The following is a 23304-nucleotide window of genomic DNA, read 5'->3' as shown; positions in this document are numbered from 1 at the left end:
TTAGCTGTCAGACTAGCGCCACCTAGCGGTTAATCTCCGTTATTCAAAATCGCGCATGCGCTGTGCGCCCTCAAACAGTGTGTGCGTAATGGCTGCTTGAGTGAAATTTAGATGCTCCGTCTCTTATGCTTTTAATTTGACCATAACAAGCGGATAACGTCGAGACATCGGTGCTAAAAATGGTTTATACTCATCCAGAGACGCAACCAAAGACGAAATCTAACATCTTGAAGTGATTAACCAACGTGTAAGTCTATTTTATCATAACTATCGAAGCGTTTGTAAGGGAAGAACGGACACAGTTCTGTAATGTTACTGTTAGTTACATTTTAAAATAATTTAACTCTACGTATTTAACACATTTACCTCAAAACATTATTTGTTTGTGTTGTAAGACCTCTGAAGCGGTTAAATATGAACTTTACCTAGTTATTAAGATACCATTTAGTCTGCACAAACTCCGAAAGTCTGTTATTAATGTTCTGGTTCACATTTAAACCCGTGTTCTGTCGTCTCAACGATGTAATATTTGTGTCTGTATAAGGTTTATCTTTTTAATATTTCACATGTGTCCCGTGTTAAACTGTGACTGTTGATGTGTCGGGGTTACTAGAGTTCAAACACGTTTAACACGACAGGTATGACAACAACTAGTCCACGTGAGTTTAAATACAACACTATATTTTCGTCATCGCACAATTATTTGACTATATTGTTGACTTAAGAGTATAGTTATGTAAGTGTAGTGTTTTTTCCCCCCACCTGGTGGTAAAAAGAGAAGTACATTAGGTATTCACATGGTTTCTTAAAGATAGGATAGGGTATTACTGTGGTTTTGGAGATGCATTATGATTTTGTTTGGTGATAATGTCATATTCTAAGCATTTGGGTTATTTATGTTTCATATGTTTGCAAATAACAGATGAGCTGTTGATTTTCTTCAGTTCTGTTTGCTCCGAGATCTTGGATGTAGTGGCCCCATATAAAGTTAGGAAATCTAAACTTAATCCATCTCCATGGCTTAACAACATGTTCTCTGAGGCAGGAATGCAGGAAATGGAGAAAGGATAAACTACAGGTTTCACTTCAATTCATGAGGTGGTGTTTTTCAGACAACCAGGCTGCTGTGAGAACTGCAAGGCAGAATTATTTATTGAGTGTTATTGAGTCATATAATGTCATTATATGTGACATATAGTGGCCCTGCAGCCCTTTTTTCAACAATTAATAGATTTCTCAATCAGACTGTATGTTTTACCTTGACCCCCTCATTGCAGGTTTATGAAATGTTTCGGATATTTTTTGTGGAAAAAGTAGAAATGATTAGAACTAGTCTGCCTGCATCTTCAGTTGAGTCTGTGATGTCACCAGTTTGTGTAAGGAGTTTTGATCTCTTTGAGCAAGTGTCTCTGGCGCAAGTTATGGACATCATCATGCATTTGAATCCTACACCTGGTTGTTGCGATGTGGTTCATTTACGTCTTAAGGAGATGGTTGATGTTGTTGGGCCGAGTATTACTTCTATTGTTAACAATATTCTCTTAATGGAGTTGTTCCAACTTGCTTTAGGCTGGCGGTTATTTTAAAAGAAATTATCGGCCCATCTCAAAGCTACCATGTCTATCAAAGATTTTAGAGAAGGTGGTTTATTCCCAGTTAATGTCATTTTTAAAGTAGGTATTTGATCTGGTTTTATGGCAGGTCACAGCACTGAGTCTGTACTTTTAAGAGTTTTTCACCTACAGTCAGAGATGCAGGTAACGGGGCAGCTCTGATTTTATTGGACTTAAGTGCAGCTTTTTACACAATAGACCATGTGATTCTTAGAAAGCTGTTATCCCATTTAAAGGTACAGAGGTTGTAGGACATGCCACTAGAGGGCGCACTACCAAAACAATAACAATCGCGTGGTTTGATGACGCTAAGAAGGTGCGAAGAATTATGGGAATTATGGTCATTTGTCCACGACACTGTTGTCATGTGGTTTCTACATTAGTGAAGGTGGTAACTAACGTCATGGACAGGCGACTGCACTGCCCCGTGTCACTGTTTAGAATGGGAATTTTCTCAAGATTTACAAGTAGTTGAAAACATTAAAGATATTGTTAGTATTCAGGTGGACAAAATATATAACACTAGCCTAGTGGTTTTTGGATATTTTACTGCAAATATCTTACAAATTGTACCTTTAATTGGAATTCGTGGGACGGTTTTAGAGTGGATAAAGTCTTATCTGTCAAATAGATCATTCACTGTAAAGTATGGTAACTAGGGCTGGGACAACGCATCGAGGTCATCGATGACGTCGATGCAAAAAATATGTTGACGCAAAATATGCGAATCGATTCGTCAACCTGTTTTTATTTCTCTAAAAAAGTTTGCAAAACGTTTACCTTATGTGCGCTGAATATACGCGATGGCCGGATCAACATTCTGTCCTTTGTTATATAACCAATCCAGGGGTTTTTCTGCATTGATCTTTTTTTTTGGCGGCTGTCAAAGCCTTATTTGATCGGTGAGTGATGTAGAATAGAATGACTGCTGCGCCTGACAGGGCACGTACGAGAGAGAGCTCCGGCTGCGCGCGCATTCACAGTCTTCAAACAACACGAGCGCTTCTTGCTCTCTCTCTCTCCTTTGTGCATATTAAACAAAATCATTAAACACGATAGAAAAAGGGCGAAACGCCAAAGTTACACGCGCACTCACAGTCTTCAAACTACACGAGCGCTGTCTTTCTCTCTCTCTCTCTCTCTCTCTCTCCCTCGTGCATTTTAACCAAAATCATTAGACACGATAGAAAAAGGGCAGAACGCCAAAGTTTCACGTGGAGCATTCGGAGATGTTTTTTTTCTCCATGACAGGCTGCTGGCTCCCACTGTTAATTTTATTTTATTTTTTTTTGGAAAAGCACCCCTTAAGTTAACATTGGTTACTGTATTCTTTCAATTGCTCTAAACAAGTATTTTGGGTGACCTTTTTTATTGAATGCTAGACATCAAGTTGTTGTTATTTTCATCTGAAAGAAGAACTTTTTTTCAGTAAGCTAGGCCCTATGTGTTCAGTAAGCTTGTTTCAGTAAGCTATGTGTTTTCAAGGCTTCAAGGTTTTATTGAATGCTATCTCTATACAAGTGCAAAGTAATGCATTCTTAGTCAGTCTTTTATTTTGTAATTTTAAGAGCAATAAACATATATTGCAATGTTAAGGAATTCATGTTTTTTTCATTCAGATATGTAAATCAACATGTATAAATTGTTAGTAGTAAATTAATGGGGAGATAATCGAAATCGAATCAGTCTGAAAAAATTAATCGTTAGATTAATCGATGCATCGAAAAAATAATCGCTAGATTAATAGTTTAAAAAATAATCATTTATCCCAGCCCTAATGGTAACTTTGTTTCAACGGCAGTTCCCCTCTTACTTGTGGCGTCCCCCATGGTTCTGTTATTGGCCGCATTTTATTTTCCTTGTATATGTTGCACCTAGGCTCAGTTTTTGCAAAATACGGGATGTCTTACCATTTGTATGCGGATAATACACAGATCTATTTTCCTACGAGAGTGGGAGAGAACAATGGTTCTAATTTGCTATTTGCATGTCTAGATGAGGTTAAGAGCTGGATGAAATCTGCTTCAGTTTAACCAGAGTAAAACTGAGATAGTGTTTTGGCCCTGCCAGAGGATGGTTAGATAATATCACATATGTGGGTTCATGGTCCGATTATTGTCATGACCAAATAAGGAGCTTAGATGTGGTGTTTGATCCAGAGCTGAAATTTGACTAGCAGATTAATGATCTAGTAAAGATTTGTTTTTCCAGATTGGGTCTATTGCTTGACTAAAGCCTATTCTGTTAAGGAAAGACCCATAGAAGGTTATTAATGCATATGTTTTGTCTCGTCTGGACTATTGCAATGTGTTGTATGTGGAGTCCTGCCTTGAAATCAGAAACTACTTGTCTTTAGCCTTTAAGGGGGTGGGCTAGTCTTTGTTGTTTAATAGGATGTGTGTTGTTTTTAAGTTGTGTGTTTTAATGAGGTATTTCTTGATTGTGCAGCACTTTGGTCTGCAGGTGTAGTTGTAAAGTGCTCTATAAATAAAGCGAATTAATGAAATGAATGAGAATTTTTTTTTTATATAGATGTATAATCAACACTCAACTAAAACCTGGGTTGTATATAAAAATGGACACTCAAAGCAGTTTGTATATAATTTTTTTTCTTATGTATAATATGCAATATTATTATTATGCTTATTTATTTAGTCAAATTTCAGGTTGAAATATAAACTTACCTCATCTGGGTGTCTTGATTTAGTTCCTCAAAGACTAAAAAACTGTGGTTTTAATAGAATAGCACTGTTGTTCTCTATTTTAAAATCGTGTTTGTCTCAGTTTAGGTTGAGGCCTGTTCAGTGCCCTGCTGGTCATGGCGATGAAGGCCCGTGTGGAGGCGGTTCTAAACGTGGGTCTGCGGATCCCCAGCATCATGCTGCTAGAGGTGCTGTACCGCTGGGACGTCAGCTCCTTCTTCCAGAAAATCCAGAGGAGCAGTCTCAGCAATAACCCTCTCTTCCAGTACAAATATATTGCCCTGTACCTGCATTATGTCGGTAGGTCCAAACACAAGCAACCACTTCCTGCCTATACAACAAGCAATGAATGACAATGAACCGGAAATGCTTATCGAACAAACTCCTTTAAAGTCTTTTCAATTAATGCAGTATTTCATATTAAAATAGTCAACACAGTAAAATCCTTTTTTTTTTTTTTACCAGATTAGTGCCATCTGGTGGGAGTAAAATAAGAAAAACATCTGCAATAAAATGGTTTAGCCCATATATATATATATATATATATATATATATATATATACAGTGTTGTGGGTAACGCGTTAGAGTACTCTAATTACTTTTTTCCTGAAATTTGTAACTTAACGCGTTAGTTTCGTGCGTAAGTAATCAGTAACTTCGTTATTTTTTTAAAAAAAGTAATCCGTTATTTTAAGGAAAGGAAAATCCCGACTGCAGCCTGCTTTTTGTCAGACAGTAGTCCTAGGTCTACTGTGCCACCTGCGGATGTACAGTATCAGCGGAGCCGAAGCTCTGTGATCTTAAAGTCAATGGCTGTGATGCGTCTGTGCCCTGCGCCTGACCCTGTGTGTGTGTGTGTGTGTGTGTGTGTGGGGTTTTTTTTTTTTTCGAACTCCCGGCAAGATAGCAGAGAGGACAGCGTTTGGTTTATGGAAGTACGCACATTATTTTCAATTTGTCAACGAAAAAGAAAAGAACATAACGGTAAAATGCACACTCTGCTTTGGTGAAAAGCTTCTGTCGACCGCCAAAAATTCTACCTCAAATATAACGCTACGTTTTAATCACTACTTTGAAGAGTAAATGTAAGAGGACTGTGTTAAAGCGAATTTAGGCTTGTGACTGTGAGTGACACTTTAATAATAATTAGTTCGGCTATTAAGCGATTTGTCATTTGCCTGTGTGGCAGTGAAGGATTTAATTCGGTTTGTTATCATTTTTGTTTGACAGGCAGCTGTTAATTTCTGTTAGATCATTGGCTGGCTGGTTGTTCATCATTTCTAAATGGATTTAAATCTGTAAGCCTGTTTAAGGTTGTGTTTACAAGTAAGCATACTTGTACTTTGATAACTGCATTATTTAAAGTTATTATTTAAATCTGTCGTGTGAGCCGCTGCAAACGGCTTTTAATTTTTGGTAACGCATGAGTACTCTAACGCGTTACTTTTATGAATAGGTAACGCTGTATCATAACTGATTACTTTTAATTGATGGTAACGTTGTAACCTAACTAACTACTTACCAAAGTAACTATACCCAACACTGTATATATATAAAACGGCCTATAAATTGTCTAATTGTTTTTAGACAAATACCTATTATTGGAGGGTTTAAAATGTTGCTTTGAAGCATCAGTTTTTGAATTATTATTACTACAGCCAAACCTGAACACAGAAAGCATTTTGTTACACAAAACATTAAAATTCTATAAAAACGTAACCAAAATGAACAGGAATGTTTCATCAGAGCTTATTCCATCTTGTTCTTATATCAGTTTTCTGACTCTTTTTGGCTATATGTTTATACCAATTCATTTGAGTGTGTGTATAATTGTGTATGTGTGTTTGTGAGTGAGTGTGTGTGTGAGTGGATTTGTCTGTTTTGCACTCCTGATGTTTTAAATTGTAACTGCTTCCTTGCTGTCCTTTTTTTACTGTATTGTAGTTAAATTATAGCTTATATTTTACATCGGCCTATTTGCTGTATTACAGTCATAACAGTTTTAGAGTTTTATCGTTGATGTGTACTCATTTCTGCGTTGTGGCAGATTTGTAGATTATAAACAAAAAATTTCAAGGAATTTTGAGAATTTTTGTTTGTCGACTTCCTGATTATTTTCTATGGTCTGTCATTTTTGACCGGAGACCACAAGTGACACTTATTTATTTCTTTATTTGTACCACCACTTAGACCTCAAATCATGGCAATAATTTTTTTGTGTGTACGCTCACATTCCAAATGCAATAAGTCACCAAGTTTCATACCCTTCCCATAAAGATGTGATATATATATCACATCTTTATGAAGGCCTCACAGTTGTCATGAAGGGCAAAATTAGCAATGTAGACCAAAATCATTTCTTGTACCAGGCTGTAAACATGTTTTTTTTTCTGCTGTAAAGTTGGGCATTTTAGCATGGGGAGTCTATGGGACTGACTCCCTTCTGCAGCCAGCCTCAAGCGGCCGGTCGATGAATTGCAGTTTTAGTCACTTCCTTATTGGCTTCACGAGAGAGAGCGCGAGGTTGCTGCTCGGTCTGAAACCAGCCAGATTGCGCTGTTCATAATGGAAATGATCTAATTGTGTCTGTTCTTTTATGTGCACATTGTCAGTAGATCAGCCGCAGAGCTTTTCACTTTCATCTGCATCTGATCGTTTAGCAGTACATTTCGGTGTCTGATATTATGCAGGTGCCTGCTACCTTTGCATTGCAAATACTATTTTAACTGATCCATTTATCCAGCACCCTATCTTTTGAGTGTACAAACCTGAAATGAAATCTAGTGACAGGGATGCAAGTTCTTAAATTATTTTCAAATTAAACATGTATATCAAAACAAATTTTCTTAGTTGAAAAAAATAATAAATACATTTAGTGAGTTTACACCAAAGGCTACCTTTTGTATTGGTTCATTATTCTTAAATAAAGGGGTCATCGGATGCAAAGTTCACTTTACATGTTGTTTGAACATAAATGTCTATTGGAAGTGTGTGCACACATCCACCCTATAATGCTAAAAATCCACCCAATGTTTTTTTTTGTTTTTTTTTCTTTCATATCTCAAATCAGGCTGTTCTGAGATTCCTGGCAGAATGGTGTCGTTCTGCACAGGCCGCTCCCACGATATATAATTGACAAGGCCGTCTTACCTTAGACCTTAACCTTAGAGTTAGCTGTGAGTTGTCTGCTATTGTGTCGACTCCATTGCCCGGGAAGACAAGAATGTCTCTGATTTAAGCAATTGAGGTGTTTTGTTGTTTGATGTAACAATGAACATAGCCGCTGTCATTTACTCCTAACATCTGAGCCTCTGAAGATGCAGAGGATTAACGTTACTTTCATTTTTGAAGGGAATGCACCGAATGCGTCTGCCTAAATGCGTCTATGTCCGCGGGAGTCATTTGTGAAGAGTTTTTGGTCACACTTTAGTTTAGGGTCCAATTCTCACTATTAACTAACCATTAACTATGACTTTTGCCTCAATTAACTTATTTGCTGCTTATTAATAGTTTATAAGGTAGTTGTTAAGTTTAGGGTATTGGGTAGGATTATGGATGTCATGCATTATATGTACTTTATAAGCACTAATAAACAGCCAATATATTAATAATAGACATGCTAATAAGCAACTAGTTATTAGTGTGAATTGGACCCTATACTAAAGTGTTACCGTTTTATTAAATCATCTTTCCTAATAATGTGCTAGTTAGCAAGTTTCATAGCTAAATGCGGCTAAAGTTTACAGTATGCTCGTCACCCCATGGAAGAGAGGAAATGGCTTGCTATGAACAGAGCTGAATTTGACAAGGTAAAAAGTTTTTTTTTTTTTTTTTTTTTTAACCAAAGTAGGTTATCAACTTTACATTAAGACCCTGAAGGAATCATATTAACATCCCATGGCCCCTTTAAAGGTTGTTGAAACTGACGGTGATTTGCAGCATCAATGCAACCATACATTTGTTTGAGAACCAGTGACATGATGCCACACTTCTGTCGCATGATACATTTAAATACAAAAAGTGACTGTGACCTCCAGCTAAACACTCTGTGAGAACAGGGCTGCAGTTCTACAGGCAGTATACTGTATATGGCATAGTTGGACATCTCTCTACCACACCTTTCTTTCCTCCCTTTCTCTCTCTTTGCATGACCTGTTCTGGACAATTGATCCAACCGACCATGTCTCAGTGCTGATGATTTGTGCCACATAGTCGACACGCAAGATGCAGACACTGAATGATGACAGAAACTAAACCACTAAACACAGTTCAGATCAGAGACATTCATTCATGCTTTGGCAGATATTGGCATGCATTGTATCTTTTAAACCTATTGTGACGTCTACAATGTGTTGAGTGTTTAACAAAGTATACGATTATTCATTTAGGCAATTGTTGTGAAATGGACTGTTTTAAATGCAATTTAATCATAGAAGTAGATTTTTTAGGATTAGAATTTAGGTTAACCTAATGTATATTTATCTTTAATTGAAGGAAAATAAGTCTAGCTTTTGGATATTTGTACACATTTGAAGTGAACTATTACATGAGCATAATCATTGTTCAGTAGACAGTATGGAGAGAACAGCTTCTCTGTGCTTCCAGAACACACACACACACACACACACACACCTATAGACCAATGTCTAATTCCATCAATAATGATTTAAACATCAGCAAATGCTTTCTAAATGTTCACTTGCAAGCTAGATGCTCACATAGCAGTCCAGGGCAGTGTATTAGATTTCCTCCTCTTTGAACATGCTGGATTCTCCCTGCATGTTCGGTGCAGCAGGCATAAATAACCACAACAAGAGCAATTGTTTGTCAGCCAGAGACAAAAAAGGTTTTGCTTATGACAGAATCTTTCCCAGACCTGCTCGTCCAGCTAAAGATATTTGCAGCAGAGAGCTGTCCTAGTGGAAATGTGCAGGCCAGTCCAGGAGATAAATTGTCATGTGTTTGATGCAACTTCCTGTCTGCATGAACTGTTTTTAGTGTGGGTTATAGATGCTGCTGACACAGTTAAACAGGCAGGGTGGATCACACTTCACTGCTGCAATAAACTTCTCACCAATAATGTAATTGGCCCATTTTTATGACCTAAAGTTTAGGCCTAAGTCCTGGTTTGTAGTTATAGGCTTTATGTTGTCTAAACACAATGCTGTGTAATCCCATTGGAATTAAATAAAATCAGTACCTTTTCGTTTGCTGTAACACAATCTTTCAGCATTTTTAATGAGCACTGTCAGTAAAAACCAGAGTTTTGTTTTGCTTTTATAATCACCAGCGTTAGCAAGTTAATTTGGTTAAATATGTCTTGACACAGAGCTAGTCTTGTATGGTTGTTTATCAGAATCACATTTCAAAATAAAGCTTACCTTAAATTAAAAATTTGTATTATTACTTCGTTTTTACAGTAATACTATTCACGCTTGGTTGTAGTTATTTGTATCTCACTGTGCAAATAGTCATTACAAGTAGTGATGAAATAATCTGCTAATTTTCAACAAATGTATGCATCAAAAAGTGATGGAAATTGTCTTTTTTTTTCTGTATGAATATTTAGTTTTCTTCATAGTGTCAGTCAATTTGACCCTTAATGGAAAGGTTTTACCCAGGAAGGAGATGATGTATATTCACATGCGTTCAAGGTGTAGGGAAAATGTTATTTCTATAATGTTATTGGTTAGACCATATGACATTTTAGAGACATTAAATTAAACTTTTTCTTGAAAAGTAATATAAAAGTTTCGCAAAACCCCGTGACATCAACATAAATACAAAGGGTATATTTTTTACTTGGCATATGCTGTTTAACTGAATTAAAAAAAAAAAAAAAAAACATTTTCCTTTATTGTGTGTGCTGTTGTTTGTCATTGACACTTACATATAATAAAACAAGTTTTATGTGAAACCAAGTTTGCAAAAGCACCTGGTTTGTAAGTTTATTTAATGGAATGTCAGTAATTGAGACTCCCTTTTCTTCAGGCTACATCCTCAGTCTGGTGTTGTTGACTTTACCCCGGCAGCATCTGGTGCAGCTCTACCTCTATGTGCTCACAGCTCTTCTGCTCTTCGCTGGACACCAGCTCTCCAGGTCTGTGCTCACAGCACCCCTTGCTTGACTGTATAAAACACAGTGACACATTGGGTTTTAAGTGCTGACACTTTGACAGTTCACAAATAAAAGAGTGCTTGACACATTTTGTCATTAATGCAACTGTTTAGTAGTTATAATGACTTTCAAACAAACAGTGCTCAATGACTGGTGTTCCTGCAGGGATTATGTACGTGGAGAGCTGGACTCTGGTTATGAGGGACCACTTTACCTGGAGCCTCTGTCCATGAACCGCTTTACCACAGCACTCATTGGTACGTCCTGCATCATCAGCTCCAACACAACACCAGATTTAGTTCTCTTTACTGCTGAATTTGTTCCTGACGCATTATGAGGGATGAATTACTCGCAACTAGATGTGCCGGTATTCGGTAATGTGATACATCACGATAATAAACATGCATGGTATTGCTATCGCGGGCACTTTAAAATACAGAGAATAATTATTACAAACGATTCTGAATTTTAAATGCACAACACTGCTGTATGCTGCTTCAAAAATGCCTGTAATTTTGTTATTAAATCTGTTATACTTTGACTAACATTTTTTTTTTTGCAACTAATTCTCAATATTGTGAGAATACAGGCATATAAGTATTAGCAATGAATGGCAAGATGAAAGTTTGATACCGGCATATGCCTGCTCACAACTGGTGTTGTGTTACTGAAATTTGGTTTTTACCTATGCTGGAAAAGAGACCTGACTGCTGAACTATAACACAGAATCTGAAAGACTCAGTGTGCTCAATTCGATAATGAATAGACTTGTGAAATACTTCCAGTTTTACTAATGAGGCATTTAGGAATGGAATGGCATGCAACCAGCCCTTTCCATGACAAACAGACTAGAATCAGAGCTACAGACTGCAGTGTTTCCCCTGCCATTATATTAAGAGAGCGGCACCCCCAGCCCCCCTTGGTCAAGTTAATTTTATCCAAATATATTTTATCTATAGCGCCATATCACAACAGTCATTTGTTTACCACTCATACTGAAGTGTGCGTGACGCTTGCGGTGACTTTAGCATCTGCCGTCTCCCTTAAGCCCCATTCACACTGCACATTGTTCCTGGAAAATTGCCTGATTGCCTTCTGTTTGAATGCAAACACATCCCGGGATTGATTCCAGATTGATCCCGGGTTGGGTACCAAGTAACATTACTGGTGAGCTTAGTCCCGGAAAGAGCTCTGTGTGAACAATAACCAGAACCAATGGTGCGATGGGTGTGCCGTAGTGATGACGCACGTTATCGTGCGACTCTTTTACCAGGTGTTTTGAAGCCAGATCAACATTTGTGACAAAAAAATGTGCAAACTGTAATGAAGCAGAGATCAGGTAGTTCCTCACTATCTGTGTTGAAACTGAGATCGTTTGCCAGTTTAAGTGAAAGTTAAGGTGACTAGCGTTACATGTCACATCATGATGCCACGTGTCATTATGGGACCTTTACGGGTTGTGTGTGAACGCACGCGCAGATTCTGGGAAATCACTGGCAGTGTGAATGAACCACAATCTAACGATCCGGGAACAGTTGCTGAGACACATTACCCGTGTATTATCAGGAATCTCAATGTAAAGGGGGCTTAAATGAGGACATAAATACATGAACAACATCTCCAGAACTGCTCTGAGTCTCACTTCATGAGCAATTGACCATTTATTTCGAGTAAAACTATCCTCATATCTCATACACACACAAATGTAAAGATATTCATGGCAGCCCGTCAAAATAAAAGTTTGGTTTAATTTGAGGGCATTGCGGAAGAAATAAATTACTATTGTTCAGCAGAATGTACGTAATAGGCTGCTAATACTAAAATTGTTAAAACCTTATTTTTAAGCAATAAGCATACAATATTTTTTCAAAGTTTTGACTGTAATATTAAATGTCCTTTTATTTTCCAAAAAATGACATTTCATTTTCATTACTTAAAATATAGATTAAATGAATGTTTTATGCCTTTAAAAAAACAAATTAAATACACAATATAGAACGTCTAAGCAGAAAATCATAAGGCTGTTGTAATAATAAATTAAACTTTTTTTATATGCTTTCAAATAATTAAACATGCAAACACAGATTAGGAAAAAGGTAGAAAAAAATAAAACCCTTCATAGGGACATTAACATGTAGTTTTTGTTAAACTTTTATTGATGTAAATTTGTTTAAGTTTCATTATTTTAATTAGATATGCTTTTTGATCAATAAAATGTAATTTAACCATTAAAAAGAAAACAAACAGAAAAGAAAAAAACTGACCCCCCCCCCCAGTTAATCTGGCATATTAAATATAATAGTTTTTTTTTTTCCTAAAATGCTGTTAAAATGGATCTAAAATATTTCAACTGGTAGAAATTACTCTTTGTAAGTGCGATATCTATAAATATTTTTGCAATTCTTATAAAAGATGGGGAGTCTAATTCATGTTTAATCAAATATTTACCTCACTTAAAGACCTTTATATCCAGATATTTAATCCTGAAAATCTCTTCTTATTTACAAGATACACAATGAAATACATGAATACATTAAGCACAGTTCACGAAGACAGCAGCACCGCAGGGCAGTTTCCTCATTTTACTTGAAATTAAACTAATTGAATAGAAAACATTCATAGGCAAAATCTGTGTTCTTAGCTGACCAGCCAAATGAAGATGTAAGATAACAACCATTACCCTTTTGATTAGGCATGACAAGTGACCTGTCATACTAACTCCCCTTTGGCAACAGCACCACACAATTTGTGCAATGAAACCAAGTTGAAAAGAAAACGCATTCAGTTATTCATTTGAAATTAAACTTTTTTTTATTTTATTTTTTTCATTATTTGATCCTTTAGATCTAAATGCAAAAGTTTCATTCCTTCAGTGAAGAGAGAGTAAACTGGTAGACTTGAGTAGTTACCTCTTTTTTTGTTTCATTTGAGTCAAATTGTTTTGTGTGCCGTCAACATGGCAAAGCGGACCACATTGTGGGCATTCCCACTGGAAACATTTAAAGCAGAATTTTAAAGGAAACGTTGACGTGTGTTAGTGTGATGTGTTTCTGTTCTGTTTGTTTGTTCAGAGTTAGTGTTTGTTCAGTAAGACTATCCTCTCCCTCAGGTCAGGTCGTGGTGTGTACGCTGTGTTCCTGCGTCATGCAGACCAAACAGATCTGGCTGTTTTCTGCACACCTGCTCCCCCTAGTGGCTAGACTGTGCCTCGTGCCCCTGGAGACCATCGTCTTCATCAACCGCTTCGCTATGATCTTCACCGGTCTGGAGGTGCTCTACTTCATCGCCTCAAACCTGCTGGTGCCATACAATCTGGCCAAAACTGCCTACAGAGAGCTGGTGCAGGTATGAGTGTCATAGGTCTACAGAGTGGGGTCAGATGTGCCGCCCCCTCAATCAAGGGATGAATTTATATTTTTTTTAGCATTTTTTTACTTTAGTGTGATAGTAGCTAGACAGGAGTAGAAGTGGGAGGGAGAGTAGGGGAAGGGATTGGGAAAGGTCCACGAGCCAGGACTCGAACCCAGGACACCCAAAGTGCAATGGCGCTGTATGTCAGCGTGCTGCCCACAAAGCTGTCGTCGCCAACATCATGTGCACTTTTCAAATTTGAAATTACTTTTCTACATGGCAGATTAAATGAATAATTTTTTGCTATTTATTTTGGATAAATATGTTTTAACATTTTTTGTTTATTTTAGACAAAACCTGTTGAAGAGTTTGGGGTTGGTTTTTAATTAATTGGGGTTGGTTTTACCATTTATTTTTAAATAGTCTCTTTTAAATTAAAAATTAAATTAAATTAAATTAATTTTCCTCATCAAAGCTCTATTTATTTAATCAGAATTACAGTAAGAACAGTAAACTTGCAAAATATAATAAACTTTTGTTTTAATGTTTTTTAAAAAGTAATTTATTGCTGTTATTTCAAGGCTGAATCAGTAATGTATACAGGTCTGGTGCCAAATAATCATTTATTTTTTATTTAAAAAAAAAAATTCTCTCTCTCTGTATCCTTCAATGAATAGAAAGATCAAAATGACACCTTTCTTATAGAAATCTTTTATAACAAAAATTATTTTACTGTCATGTATGCATTTTTTTTTTTTGCCATATTACTTTAAATTAGTTTCTAATTACACTGTAATTGCCTTCATTGAGCTTGATCTTTTTTTTTTTTTTAACTTGCATTATTAGGCTAACATTAGTGTTTTTCTAATATAGAAATTGATGATGAGAATTATGAAGTTTCAGTGTTATCAAAAGTGGTTTGTGAATAATGTGGAGTAAAGAGACGTTTTTGCCCATCCTTCCAGCCAGTCTTTGAACCCTAGGTAAGTTTCCTGTGTTGTTCTGTAGGTGGTGGAGGTGTACGGTTTGCTGGCTCTGGGCATGTCTCTGTGGAATCAGCTGGTTCTGCCTGTTCTCTTCATGTGCTTCTGGCTGGTGCTGTTTGCACTGCAGATCTACACCTACTTCAGCACACGGGACCGGCCACCCTCCAGAGAGAGGCTGCTCTTCCTGTTCCTCACCAGGTCTGACTCCTGCAACATATTATCCACTGATTTTATTCAGCACAAAGGATAGCATCTAGATTAGTCACGCTAACAATTTATTGACAATCACAAACCTATTGATTATCGATTCAGTTCGTGCAGTGTGTTCATGCACAGACACACACACACAAAAAAAAACGATAACTTAGGGCTGTGACAGTGATGGGCTGGATCTCTAGTGCAAATAATTCACATTGTGCAAAATAGGCCTTTGATGTGATCCAAAATGTAAAAGTGCTTTACAAAGAATCTAGAAAAATTAAAATAAAATGTTGACACCATTTTGTAAATGGACAGAAAAGTGAATAACTTCCGCACAAGCAAGTCGGAACTGAATGTGAACTGATAGCGCGTGTGAAATACTCCTCCTACGGAGTTACATGATGGAAAAAAATGGGTATAAAAAGTAAATATGAATATTTCTTAGTTCCTACCACTTACTGATTTGTTGCCACGGTCTTAAATTTAAGGTACAACGTAGCCGTGATTTAATTAACATGAGGGAACGGATTAAGTCATGGGAACAAATTCTTAATTTGTGTTAAATTAGTGGAAATTCAAATGACATAGCAACACGCAAAACAGAACACAAAGCTTAATATAAATGTATGGGTTAATGTACCTCTCTCATTCAGCTTGAATCCAGATCCAGTTTCCTTGGAGGCAATGTAATATTTCCCTTCTAACCATTTATTTCTCTTGTGAACGAAGCGTAGTGCTTCACAATGTTCACGTAAAAAGCTGTTTCATGTGAGTTAGTCATGCTTACTGGCACAGGCCTATTTACTTGAGCTACATTTGGGATAGTTTTACTTTAAATGGTGATAATGTTAATTGCAAACATTGATTTATGTTTTAAAATTAAATGCAACAACGAACATCATACCATTTAAAAATGGTGCATTCAGCGGTCCTGAATCCCAAAGGTGACTATCATTATCGTGTCGAATCATTTTATAATCCTGCTTGGTAGCCTTTTAGTTTTTGCACATCCTGTAATGCTGGTGATTATATGCCCCTGAGGTAGAAGCATTCTGAATTATTAGGTTAACGATTAATTGATCATGGGAATAATTGTACATTGACATAGCTAGGCTAGATATAAACCAGAAAGGATTTGGAACAGTGGAAAATAGGGAAGTAGAAATCGAAATCACTGTTTAACAATATGTAACATACAGTATGTAAAGGTTTTGTTGGTTGTGTATGTTTTCTGCAGTATCGCCGAGTGCTGTAGTACTCCTTACTCTCTGCTGGGGCTGGTCTTCACTGTGTCTTTCGTGGCGCTGGGCGTCCTCACCCTCTGCAAGTTCTATCTACAGGGATATAGAGCTTTCATGAATGACAACGCCGTGCACAGGTGAGGAACGTCCAGCCAATTATGCTTACTGTGCTCCATTTCAAAACAACTTTTTGCAGGGACTTGAATGTAGATAAGAGTGTATACAGTAGTTTGTTTTCTCGTCTGGTTTTCAGGGGAATGACTGAGGGCATCACTCTGCTGATCTTGGCTGTTCAGACTGGGCTCATTGAGCTGCAGGTCATTCACAGAGCATTCCTCCTCAGCATCATCCTCTTTGTCGTGGTGGCTTCCATCCTGCAGTCCATGCTGGAGATCGCTGACCCTATAGTTCTGGCACTGGGGGCCTCCAGAGACAAGTAAGAGCCTCAAAACATCTTGCATACCTCACGCCTGATCAGAATACAGTTCTCCTGCAACTTTCAGACAAGACACGTGTGCATTATTTACAACAGGCTTTTTTTTTTTTTTTAGTCTGGCAGATTTTTGACATTTTCTGAATGGTTGGAAATTTCTTTTTTCTTTTTTTTTTTTTTATAAATTAATTAATTTAATTTCAAAATTAAACTAGCTTCCATAAGTCTTAACAGAGTAAATGTTAAGACATATGCACTATGGGCATTTACTTTTAAATTTTTATAATTAAATTATTTGTGTTTTGATTGGTCTTGTAATCAGGAAATAAAATCGTTAGAATCCTCTGGGCCGATATTCATGTTTTTCTGTCCGAGGACATGTATGTTGAGTCTTTCTTCTGTCTTTGGTTTTTGCAGGAGTCTGTGGAAGCACTTCCGAGCAGTAAGTCTTTGTCTTTTCCTGCTGGTCTTCCCTGCTTACATGGCTTACATGATCTGCCAGTTCTTCCGTATGGACTTCTGGCTGCTCATAATCATCTCCTCCAGCATCCTCACATCACTGCAGGTACACAGACCTCACAGAGTAATACACATCAACAGTTTCTATCGCTGCGCATAGACACTCCTTGCAGTGTCAAGTTTTATTAAAAGATGAAGTGGTATAATAGTATATATCAGTTGATTTTTATGGTGACTAGGGATGCACAGTATGTTGGCCACCATATCGGTATCGGCTGATAAATGTTTTTTTTTTCTTCTGTTGCCACATTGTGCATTGGCAGCCTTTTGTGCAGTTGTGTAATGTGCAATTGTATTGTGTTTATGCACATATATCTTGTTTATCTGATATATAATGCTTTTGGTTAAGCTAATAGAGTGTAAATAGAGCAATTTATCAGTAGTCATCTTTAGCTCAGCGCACTATTAACTATGATTGGGATTGTCATATATAACACATTGAGAATACTATTATGATAAAACGTTGTGAATTTATAATATATTTGTCGTGTTGCAGCGTGGTGTTACAGGAAGAGCCACGGGTGCAGACATTCTAGCATATAACATGTTTATTTGTGTATTTTTGTGTATATATAAGTTATCGTTTCAGTTTACCGGTCTTTCTGCTCTTCAGCTACAGCGCAGACAGCTCAAACAGCAGTGGTGTTAAGATACTTCTATCAAAATCATTGATATATTAATAATAACCACCGCTTTTATTTTTCAAATTTTCATTAATAATATTATTTAACTAAAGTAATTTCATTATTGTTCGATTTATCGGGCAACATACTGGATATCGACTTTCATATGTGAAGGATGATCGGTTATCGGTATCGGCCAAACTTTACATATCGGTGCATCCCTAATGGTGACACACAATTTTCTGCTGTTTATATGTTTGTGTTTTAGTAATGGGACATTTATGATAGGTTGTCTATCTTGAAGGCAAAAGAAAAATATACGGTTTCAGATATTTTTTTTTTTGTCTTGAATATTTTGCATAGATAATGAGATATAATGTATATATTTATAAATGCATGTACATTTAAATGTCTAATATATGATATGATGGATTACACTCTCGTAGGTTCTTGGTACACTTCTGATCTATATCCTCTTCATGGTGGAAGAGATTCGTAAGGCTCCTGTTGAGAACATGGATGAAGTCATCTACTGTGTCAATGGAACCTACCGGCTCCTGGAGTTCCTGGTGGCCGTCTGCGTGGTGGCCTATGGTGTCTCAGAGACCCTGTTTGGAGAATGGACTGTAATGGGCTCCACCATCATCCTGGTTCACTCTTATTATAACGTGTGGCTAAGGGCCCAGCTGGGCTGGCAGAGCTTCCTGTTGCGCAGAGATGCAGTTCACAAGATCCAAAACATGCCCACTGCTTCTGCATTACAGCTCCAGCAACATAATGACATCTGTTCTATATGCTTTCAGGTAAGGAGTGTTTAAGATGTCTTCACTGCCTTTATTCACAACATATGTTCATTGAATCATGAATCTTTTTTTAATTTAGTACAAAATGTTTTATGTACTTTCACTGGAGATCGTAACTGAAATGTTGATCAGTTTTTCATTTGTTAAATATTACATGTGCCCTGTTATATTCTATACCAAGTTAGAGGGTTTAATGTGTCACTAAGAGAGAATTTGTTTACTATGCACTCTTCACAATTGTTCCGAAAGGGGTTTTTGGTTCCCCAATGAAGCTTTCAGTGATTTAAAAAAATAACCATTTATTTTTTTTCTTAGTATGAAGAATAATCTGAAGACCCATTTGTTTTATTTCATGAATAATATAGTTTCTTCATGGAACCATCAGTGACAATAAATAAACTTTATTGAAGGTTCTTTACTGGAATGAATATTATACCCACATGAATCTGAATCCTAATTGAATCAAATCAAGAGATTGTGAATTGTAACCAAATCTTTACTGAAATCAAGCTTCAGTAGTTTTGCACATGTTTGGTGATACCACTACATACAGTGGAATCTTTACCAGCTGTTGCTTTTGCTCACCATCATTTGAATCTCAATTTGCTCCCGCTAGCCGTTAAACCATTTCCTCATTTACAGACATGTTCATAATTTCACTTCTTATCTTGGCTGTCTAGTTTTAAACTTTGTTTCTCACTTCCATCCTTCAATTCCAGGATATGAAGTCTGCTGTCATCACGCCATGCGGCCACTTTTTCCACGCTGGCTGCTTGAAGAAGTGGCTGTACGTGCAAGAAACGTGTCCTCTGTGCCACGGCCAGCTCAAAAGCCAATTACAGCCAACGAGCTCTTCAGGAGCTGCCAATCAGAACCCAGCAGAGGTGGGACAGGAGGAGGGTGAGCCACAGGTTGAGCTGGACCCTGAGGAAGACACCCAAGCAAAAAACACTCCTCCCATGCAAACCCCAGCCGAGCGAGAGCTTGGAACGGACTTGCCGTCGGGGAGCTCGAAAATCCAGCCCAAAGAATGTGATCCAGCGGCAGAGAGCAGCACCAGCCCAGAAGCTGATCTGAATGATGATGGTGCCTGCAGCTCGTCAGATGTCCATTCCTCTTCATGAGCAAATGATAACCCTCAACTCTTATCAGCCTGTTAAGTGTCACCACAAACACTTCATATTGCTGAGGTTGAGGACTGCATTAGGAGATGATAGGGATGGTTTACCATAAAATAGAAGTTCTGTCATCATTTACTCACTCTATTTTTGTGGAACACAAAAGAAGATATTTAGAAAGTTGTTCCAGCTGCTCTTTTCCATATAATTAAATGGAGTAAAAGGCTGTTTAAATGGCAGCTTATCCCATCACAGAATTAAAAATACTGGCTACTAATTATGACAATATGGACTGCCTCACAATTCTAATAGGAAAAAAGTCAAAATTGCAAAATATCAACTCAATATTTTTTCACCATGGAATAAAAAGTTTGTTTAATATTTCATTTACAAGTAATTTTTTTTTCCCTCTGTGAATTCGAAGTTTACATCTGATAATAGTTTTTTTTGTTCCTGTAATTTTTTCCTTTTTATCACAATTATGTATTTAAATCTCAGAGTTTAATTTTGAGTATATATTTCGCAATTACAAGTTAACATTCTGCAGTAATGACTTTTTTTCTCTAATTTTTAAGTTTACATCTTGCAGTTTTTTTCATTCACAGATAATAAAGGTAATTGCAACTTTTTATCTCGCAATTTGGAGTTTATATTTTGCAATTGCAAGTTAACTTTCCACGGTTATTACTTTTTTTTTTAATTCTGAGTTTACATTTCACATTTCTTTTTTTCGCCATGGAATAAAAAATTTAATTACAACCTTTTTCTTAACAGTTGTGTATATATATATATATATATATATATACAGTGAAAATGTCTCCATACAATTCAAAAGATCCTAAAGCTTTTTTTTTATAGTCTGCTGACCTTCTTTTGTGTTCCACAAAAGAAAATTGTACGAATTTGAAATAGCTTGAGTAAAGGATGACTTCTGGAATGAACTGTCCCTTTATGCTGGTCACGAGTCTCTCAGCTCACTGATGCATTTCATACGATCTGTTCACATTATTGCTGGTCAAAAGACATTTCCCAAAACTGCCATACAGAGATGAATCATAGTAACTACAAATTATGTTTGTGTTAACATTGAGTTACTAGTGTAGCTAGTGTAACAACTCAAGCTTTTTCTCAGATCGAGTGCTTGTGTAGGTACAGCGTTTCACCTTCGTGGGGCATAGTAGCTTTTTAGTAAGCATCCATTTGACTGAAAATGTACATCATCTCTGTGGAGGTAATGGATGATTCTTGATTCTTATGCTATATTCTTTTGTAGAAGTTTGTGTGTGTGTGTGTGTGTGTGTGTGTGTGTGTAAAAATGTGTTTTGGAAGCGCATCCCAAATGAGCCACTGTAAAATCCAGACCCTGGCGAAGTCAAACTGAGGAATGTTATTTAAAGTGCCATTGAGCCAGTCGATCTGTTTTATCACAGCGCGCCTCTTGTTATTTACCCCAGTTTTAAAGGGATATCCAAGGCTGGGCGGCTTTTTTCATCTTTATATTTGTCACTCTTTACCATGTGTCAGAATTAATGTTAAACCATCACTGCAGAAAAGCTTAAGCTGTCAGTTTGGCAGTTGGCTTGATTCCTGGAAGCGAGCATTTCCGAAGCGTATTGCAGACTACATAAACTAAACCTGTTTTCTGGTTTTAAAGAACGTTAGTGGGAAGACAATACATTTCTTTTTTGATTAATTTTCATTTGATGTTCTATTATGGCCATCTTGCATTTTCCCTCTTTGTAAAACTGGCCAGTTTCTGATGTTTAGTGTTAAATCTCAAAATCAAGCCACGGGGGTTTTTTTTTTTTGAATTCTTGAAAGGTTAGAGTTTCTCCTTAATATTGGCTGTTGACTAATCAGTTTATATCATCAACAGCACTTCATTTAGTCTTTGCAGAATTATTTTGCCATTATTTTCTGTCAGGAGAACGCTCCTGTGTGTGCCGGAGATGTCATGCCATACTATGTTTGCACTAATGTCATTTATAGCGAATGATATTTTGTCTTGTTGAGAGCAGATGAAGTATAGCTCATTATAAATGTGTACATATACGGGCAAATATATTCCTCTGTATATTCTTTATGGTGTTTTTGATATGCCACACAGTGTTAAAGCAGCAGTGAACATTATGAAGTGTCTTGAGGAACGTGTGAACACTCTCAGAAGTGGGATTGATCCTGAAGACACAGATTTGTTTTGTTTTTGCTGTTTTTTAAAGAAAGATGCATTTCAGAATGGCAAATTTGTGTGCATGAATACTTCTGATGTACGAGCAAACACAAATGACGTTCGAAGCATTCTGTATCAAGTAGTTTTTGCACTATTTTCTTCAAGGAAAATAAATGGAAATGTAGATAGAACAAATGTTGTTTTAATTGTGATTTTTGTCGTTTTGTTGGGTGATTTAACAGAGTTAAAGAAATTAAGAAATTACATTTTGGGAAACTTAAGTTTTCTGACTTTGTAGTTTTCAGTCTGACATGCTAAATGCACAAAAAAGTGTAGAAGCAAAACAAGAAGATTTTGACTACATATGTGTGCGTGCGCGCTGTGTATTTATGTATTTATAAGCATACACATGCATGTATATATTTGAGAAAAATGTTTATATATTAAATCTATAATATATAAACCTATATATACATGTAAATACATATACTGCGTGTGTGTGTGTGTGTGTGTATATATATATATTTGTGCAAAGACATACACACTCTATACACAGTACACAAATATATTGTTAACAAAAAAAAATTATTTTGGATGCTATTACTATAACTTTCTATCAATTTAACACATCATTGCAGAAAAAAAAGAAAGAAAACATTGAAAAAAATTTACTGACCTTGAGTTTGATCACGCGATGGCGCTGCTGCATCACGTTCATAACGGTACACGTGCGATTGGTGACGCGTCTCAAACTGGGAACGAAGTTACATATTTGATTAATGCTCTTTAACAAATCAGCGAAATTATATAATAAGGCTACACTAAAATAATTTTGGTAATAAATTCGATAAAGAGTACCTGCATTATTAAACCACCTTCATATGCTCTGGGAAAAAATAATAGGCTATAAATATATATGCTATGTTTAAAAACAATACACAGAAAACGGGCAGGGTGATACGTCATGGACATGGAATTTTAATTCTATAAATAATTCATAGTTTAAAAAACACTGAATGATTACCATTTGTGTAAAGACCACTGGGCTTTTTTGTTGTTTAAAATATTATTGGGTATTTATTTCATCTCATGTATTATTTGGAATCAGAAAAAAACTCTACTAATGAAAAGCTCTTATTATTCTCATTATTTTTTCTAATTATATATATTTTTATATATATATATATATATATATATATAAAATTAATTATTAAAATCACGCGAGAAAGTATATGTATATATGTAGCTTATATAATAATAATAATAGTAAGGCTATTAATAATATAGTAAATGTTTATATTTTAATAATTATGTCAGTATATAGCCTACTAATATCAAGAATAAATACATCTATTATCCAGAAGAGTTTTTAAACATTGTAGCCTGTGTAAGTTGCATGAGTGTGCAGCGTGGGAGACTGAGGGGA

At 36.4% G+C, this 23304-nt stretch overlaps 1 protein-coding gene across 2 annotated transcripts; it reads left to right on the top strand.

The window, feature by feature from the left end:
• The first annotated feature begins 63 nt into the window (after positions 1-63).
• Positions 64-22073, top strand: LOC127985857 (RING finger protein 145). Of its 2 annotated transcripts, none has more exons than XM_052588048.1 (11): positions 64-247; positions 4403-4615; positions 10307-10415; positions 10599-10690; positions 13543-13778; positions 14793-14968; positions 16209-16349; positions 16466-16648; positions 17063-17210; positions 18234-18590; positions 19310-22073. In XM_052588048.1, exons 2-11 carry the CDS (start codon positions 4432-4434, stop codon positions 19712-19714), a joined length of 2031 nt encoding a protein of 676 aa, XP_052444008.1. In that variant the 5' UTR covers positions 64-247; positions 4403-4431; the 3' UTR covers positions 19715-22073. The 2 variants fall into 2 exon arrangements, with proteins under 2 accessions (XP_052444008.1, XP_052444007.1); XM_052588047.1 differs by having other exon boundaries at positions 4398-4615.
• Positions 22074-23304: the final 1231 nt, after the last annotated feature.

This window comes from Carassius gibelio, chromosome B21 (assembly GCF_023724105.1).
Source record: "Carassius gibelio isolate Cgi1373 ecotype wild population from Czech Republic chromosome B21, carGib1.2-hapl.c, whole genome shotgun sequence".
Taxonomy (NCBI): domain Eukaryota; kingdom Metazoa; phylum Chordata; class Actinopteri; order Cypriniformes; family Cyprinidae; genus Carassius; species Carassius gibelio.
The sequence above is the reverse complement of the archived record's forward strand: the minus strand, read 5'-3'. Positions and strand labels throughout refer to the sequence as shown.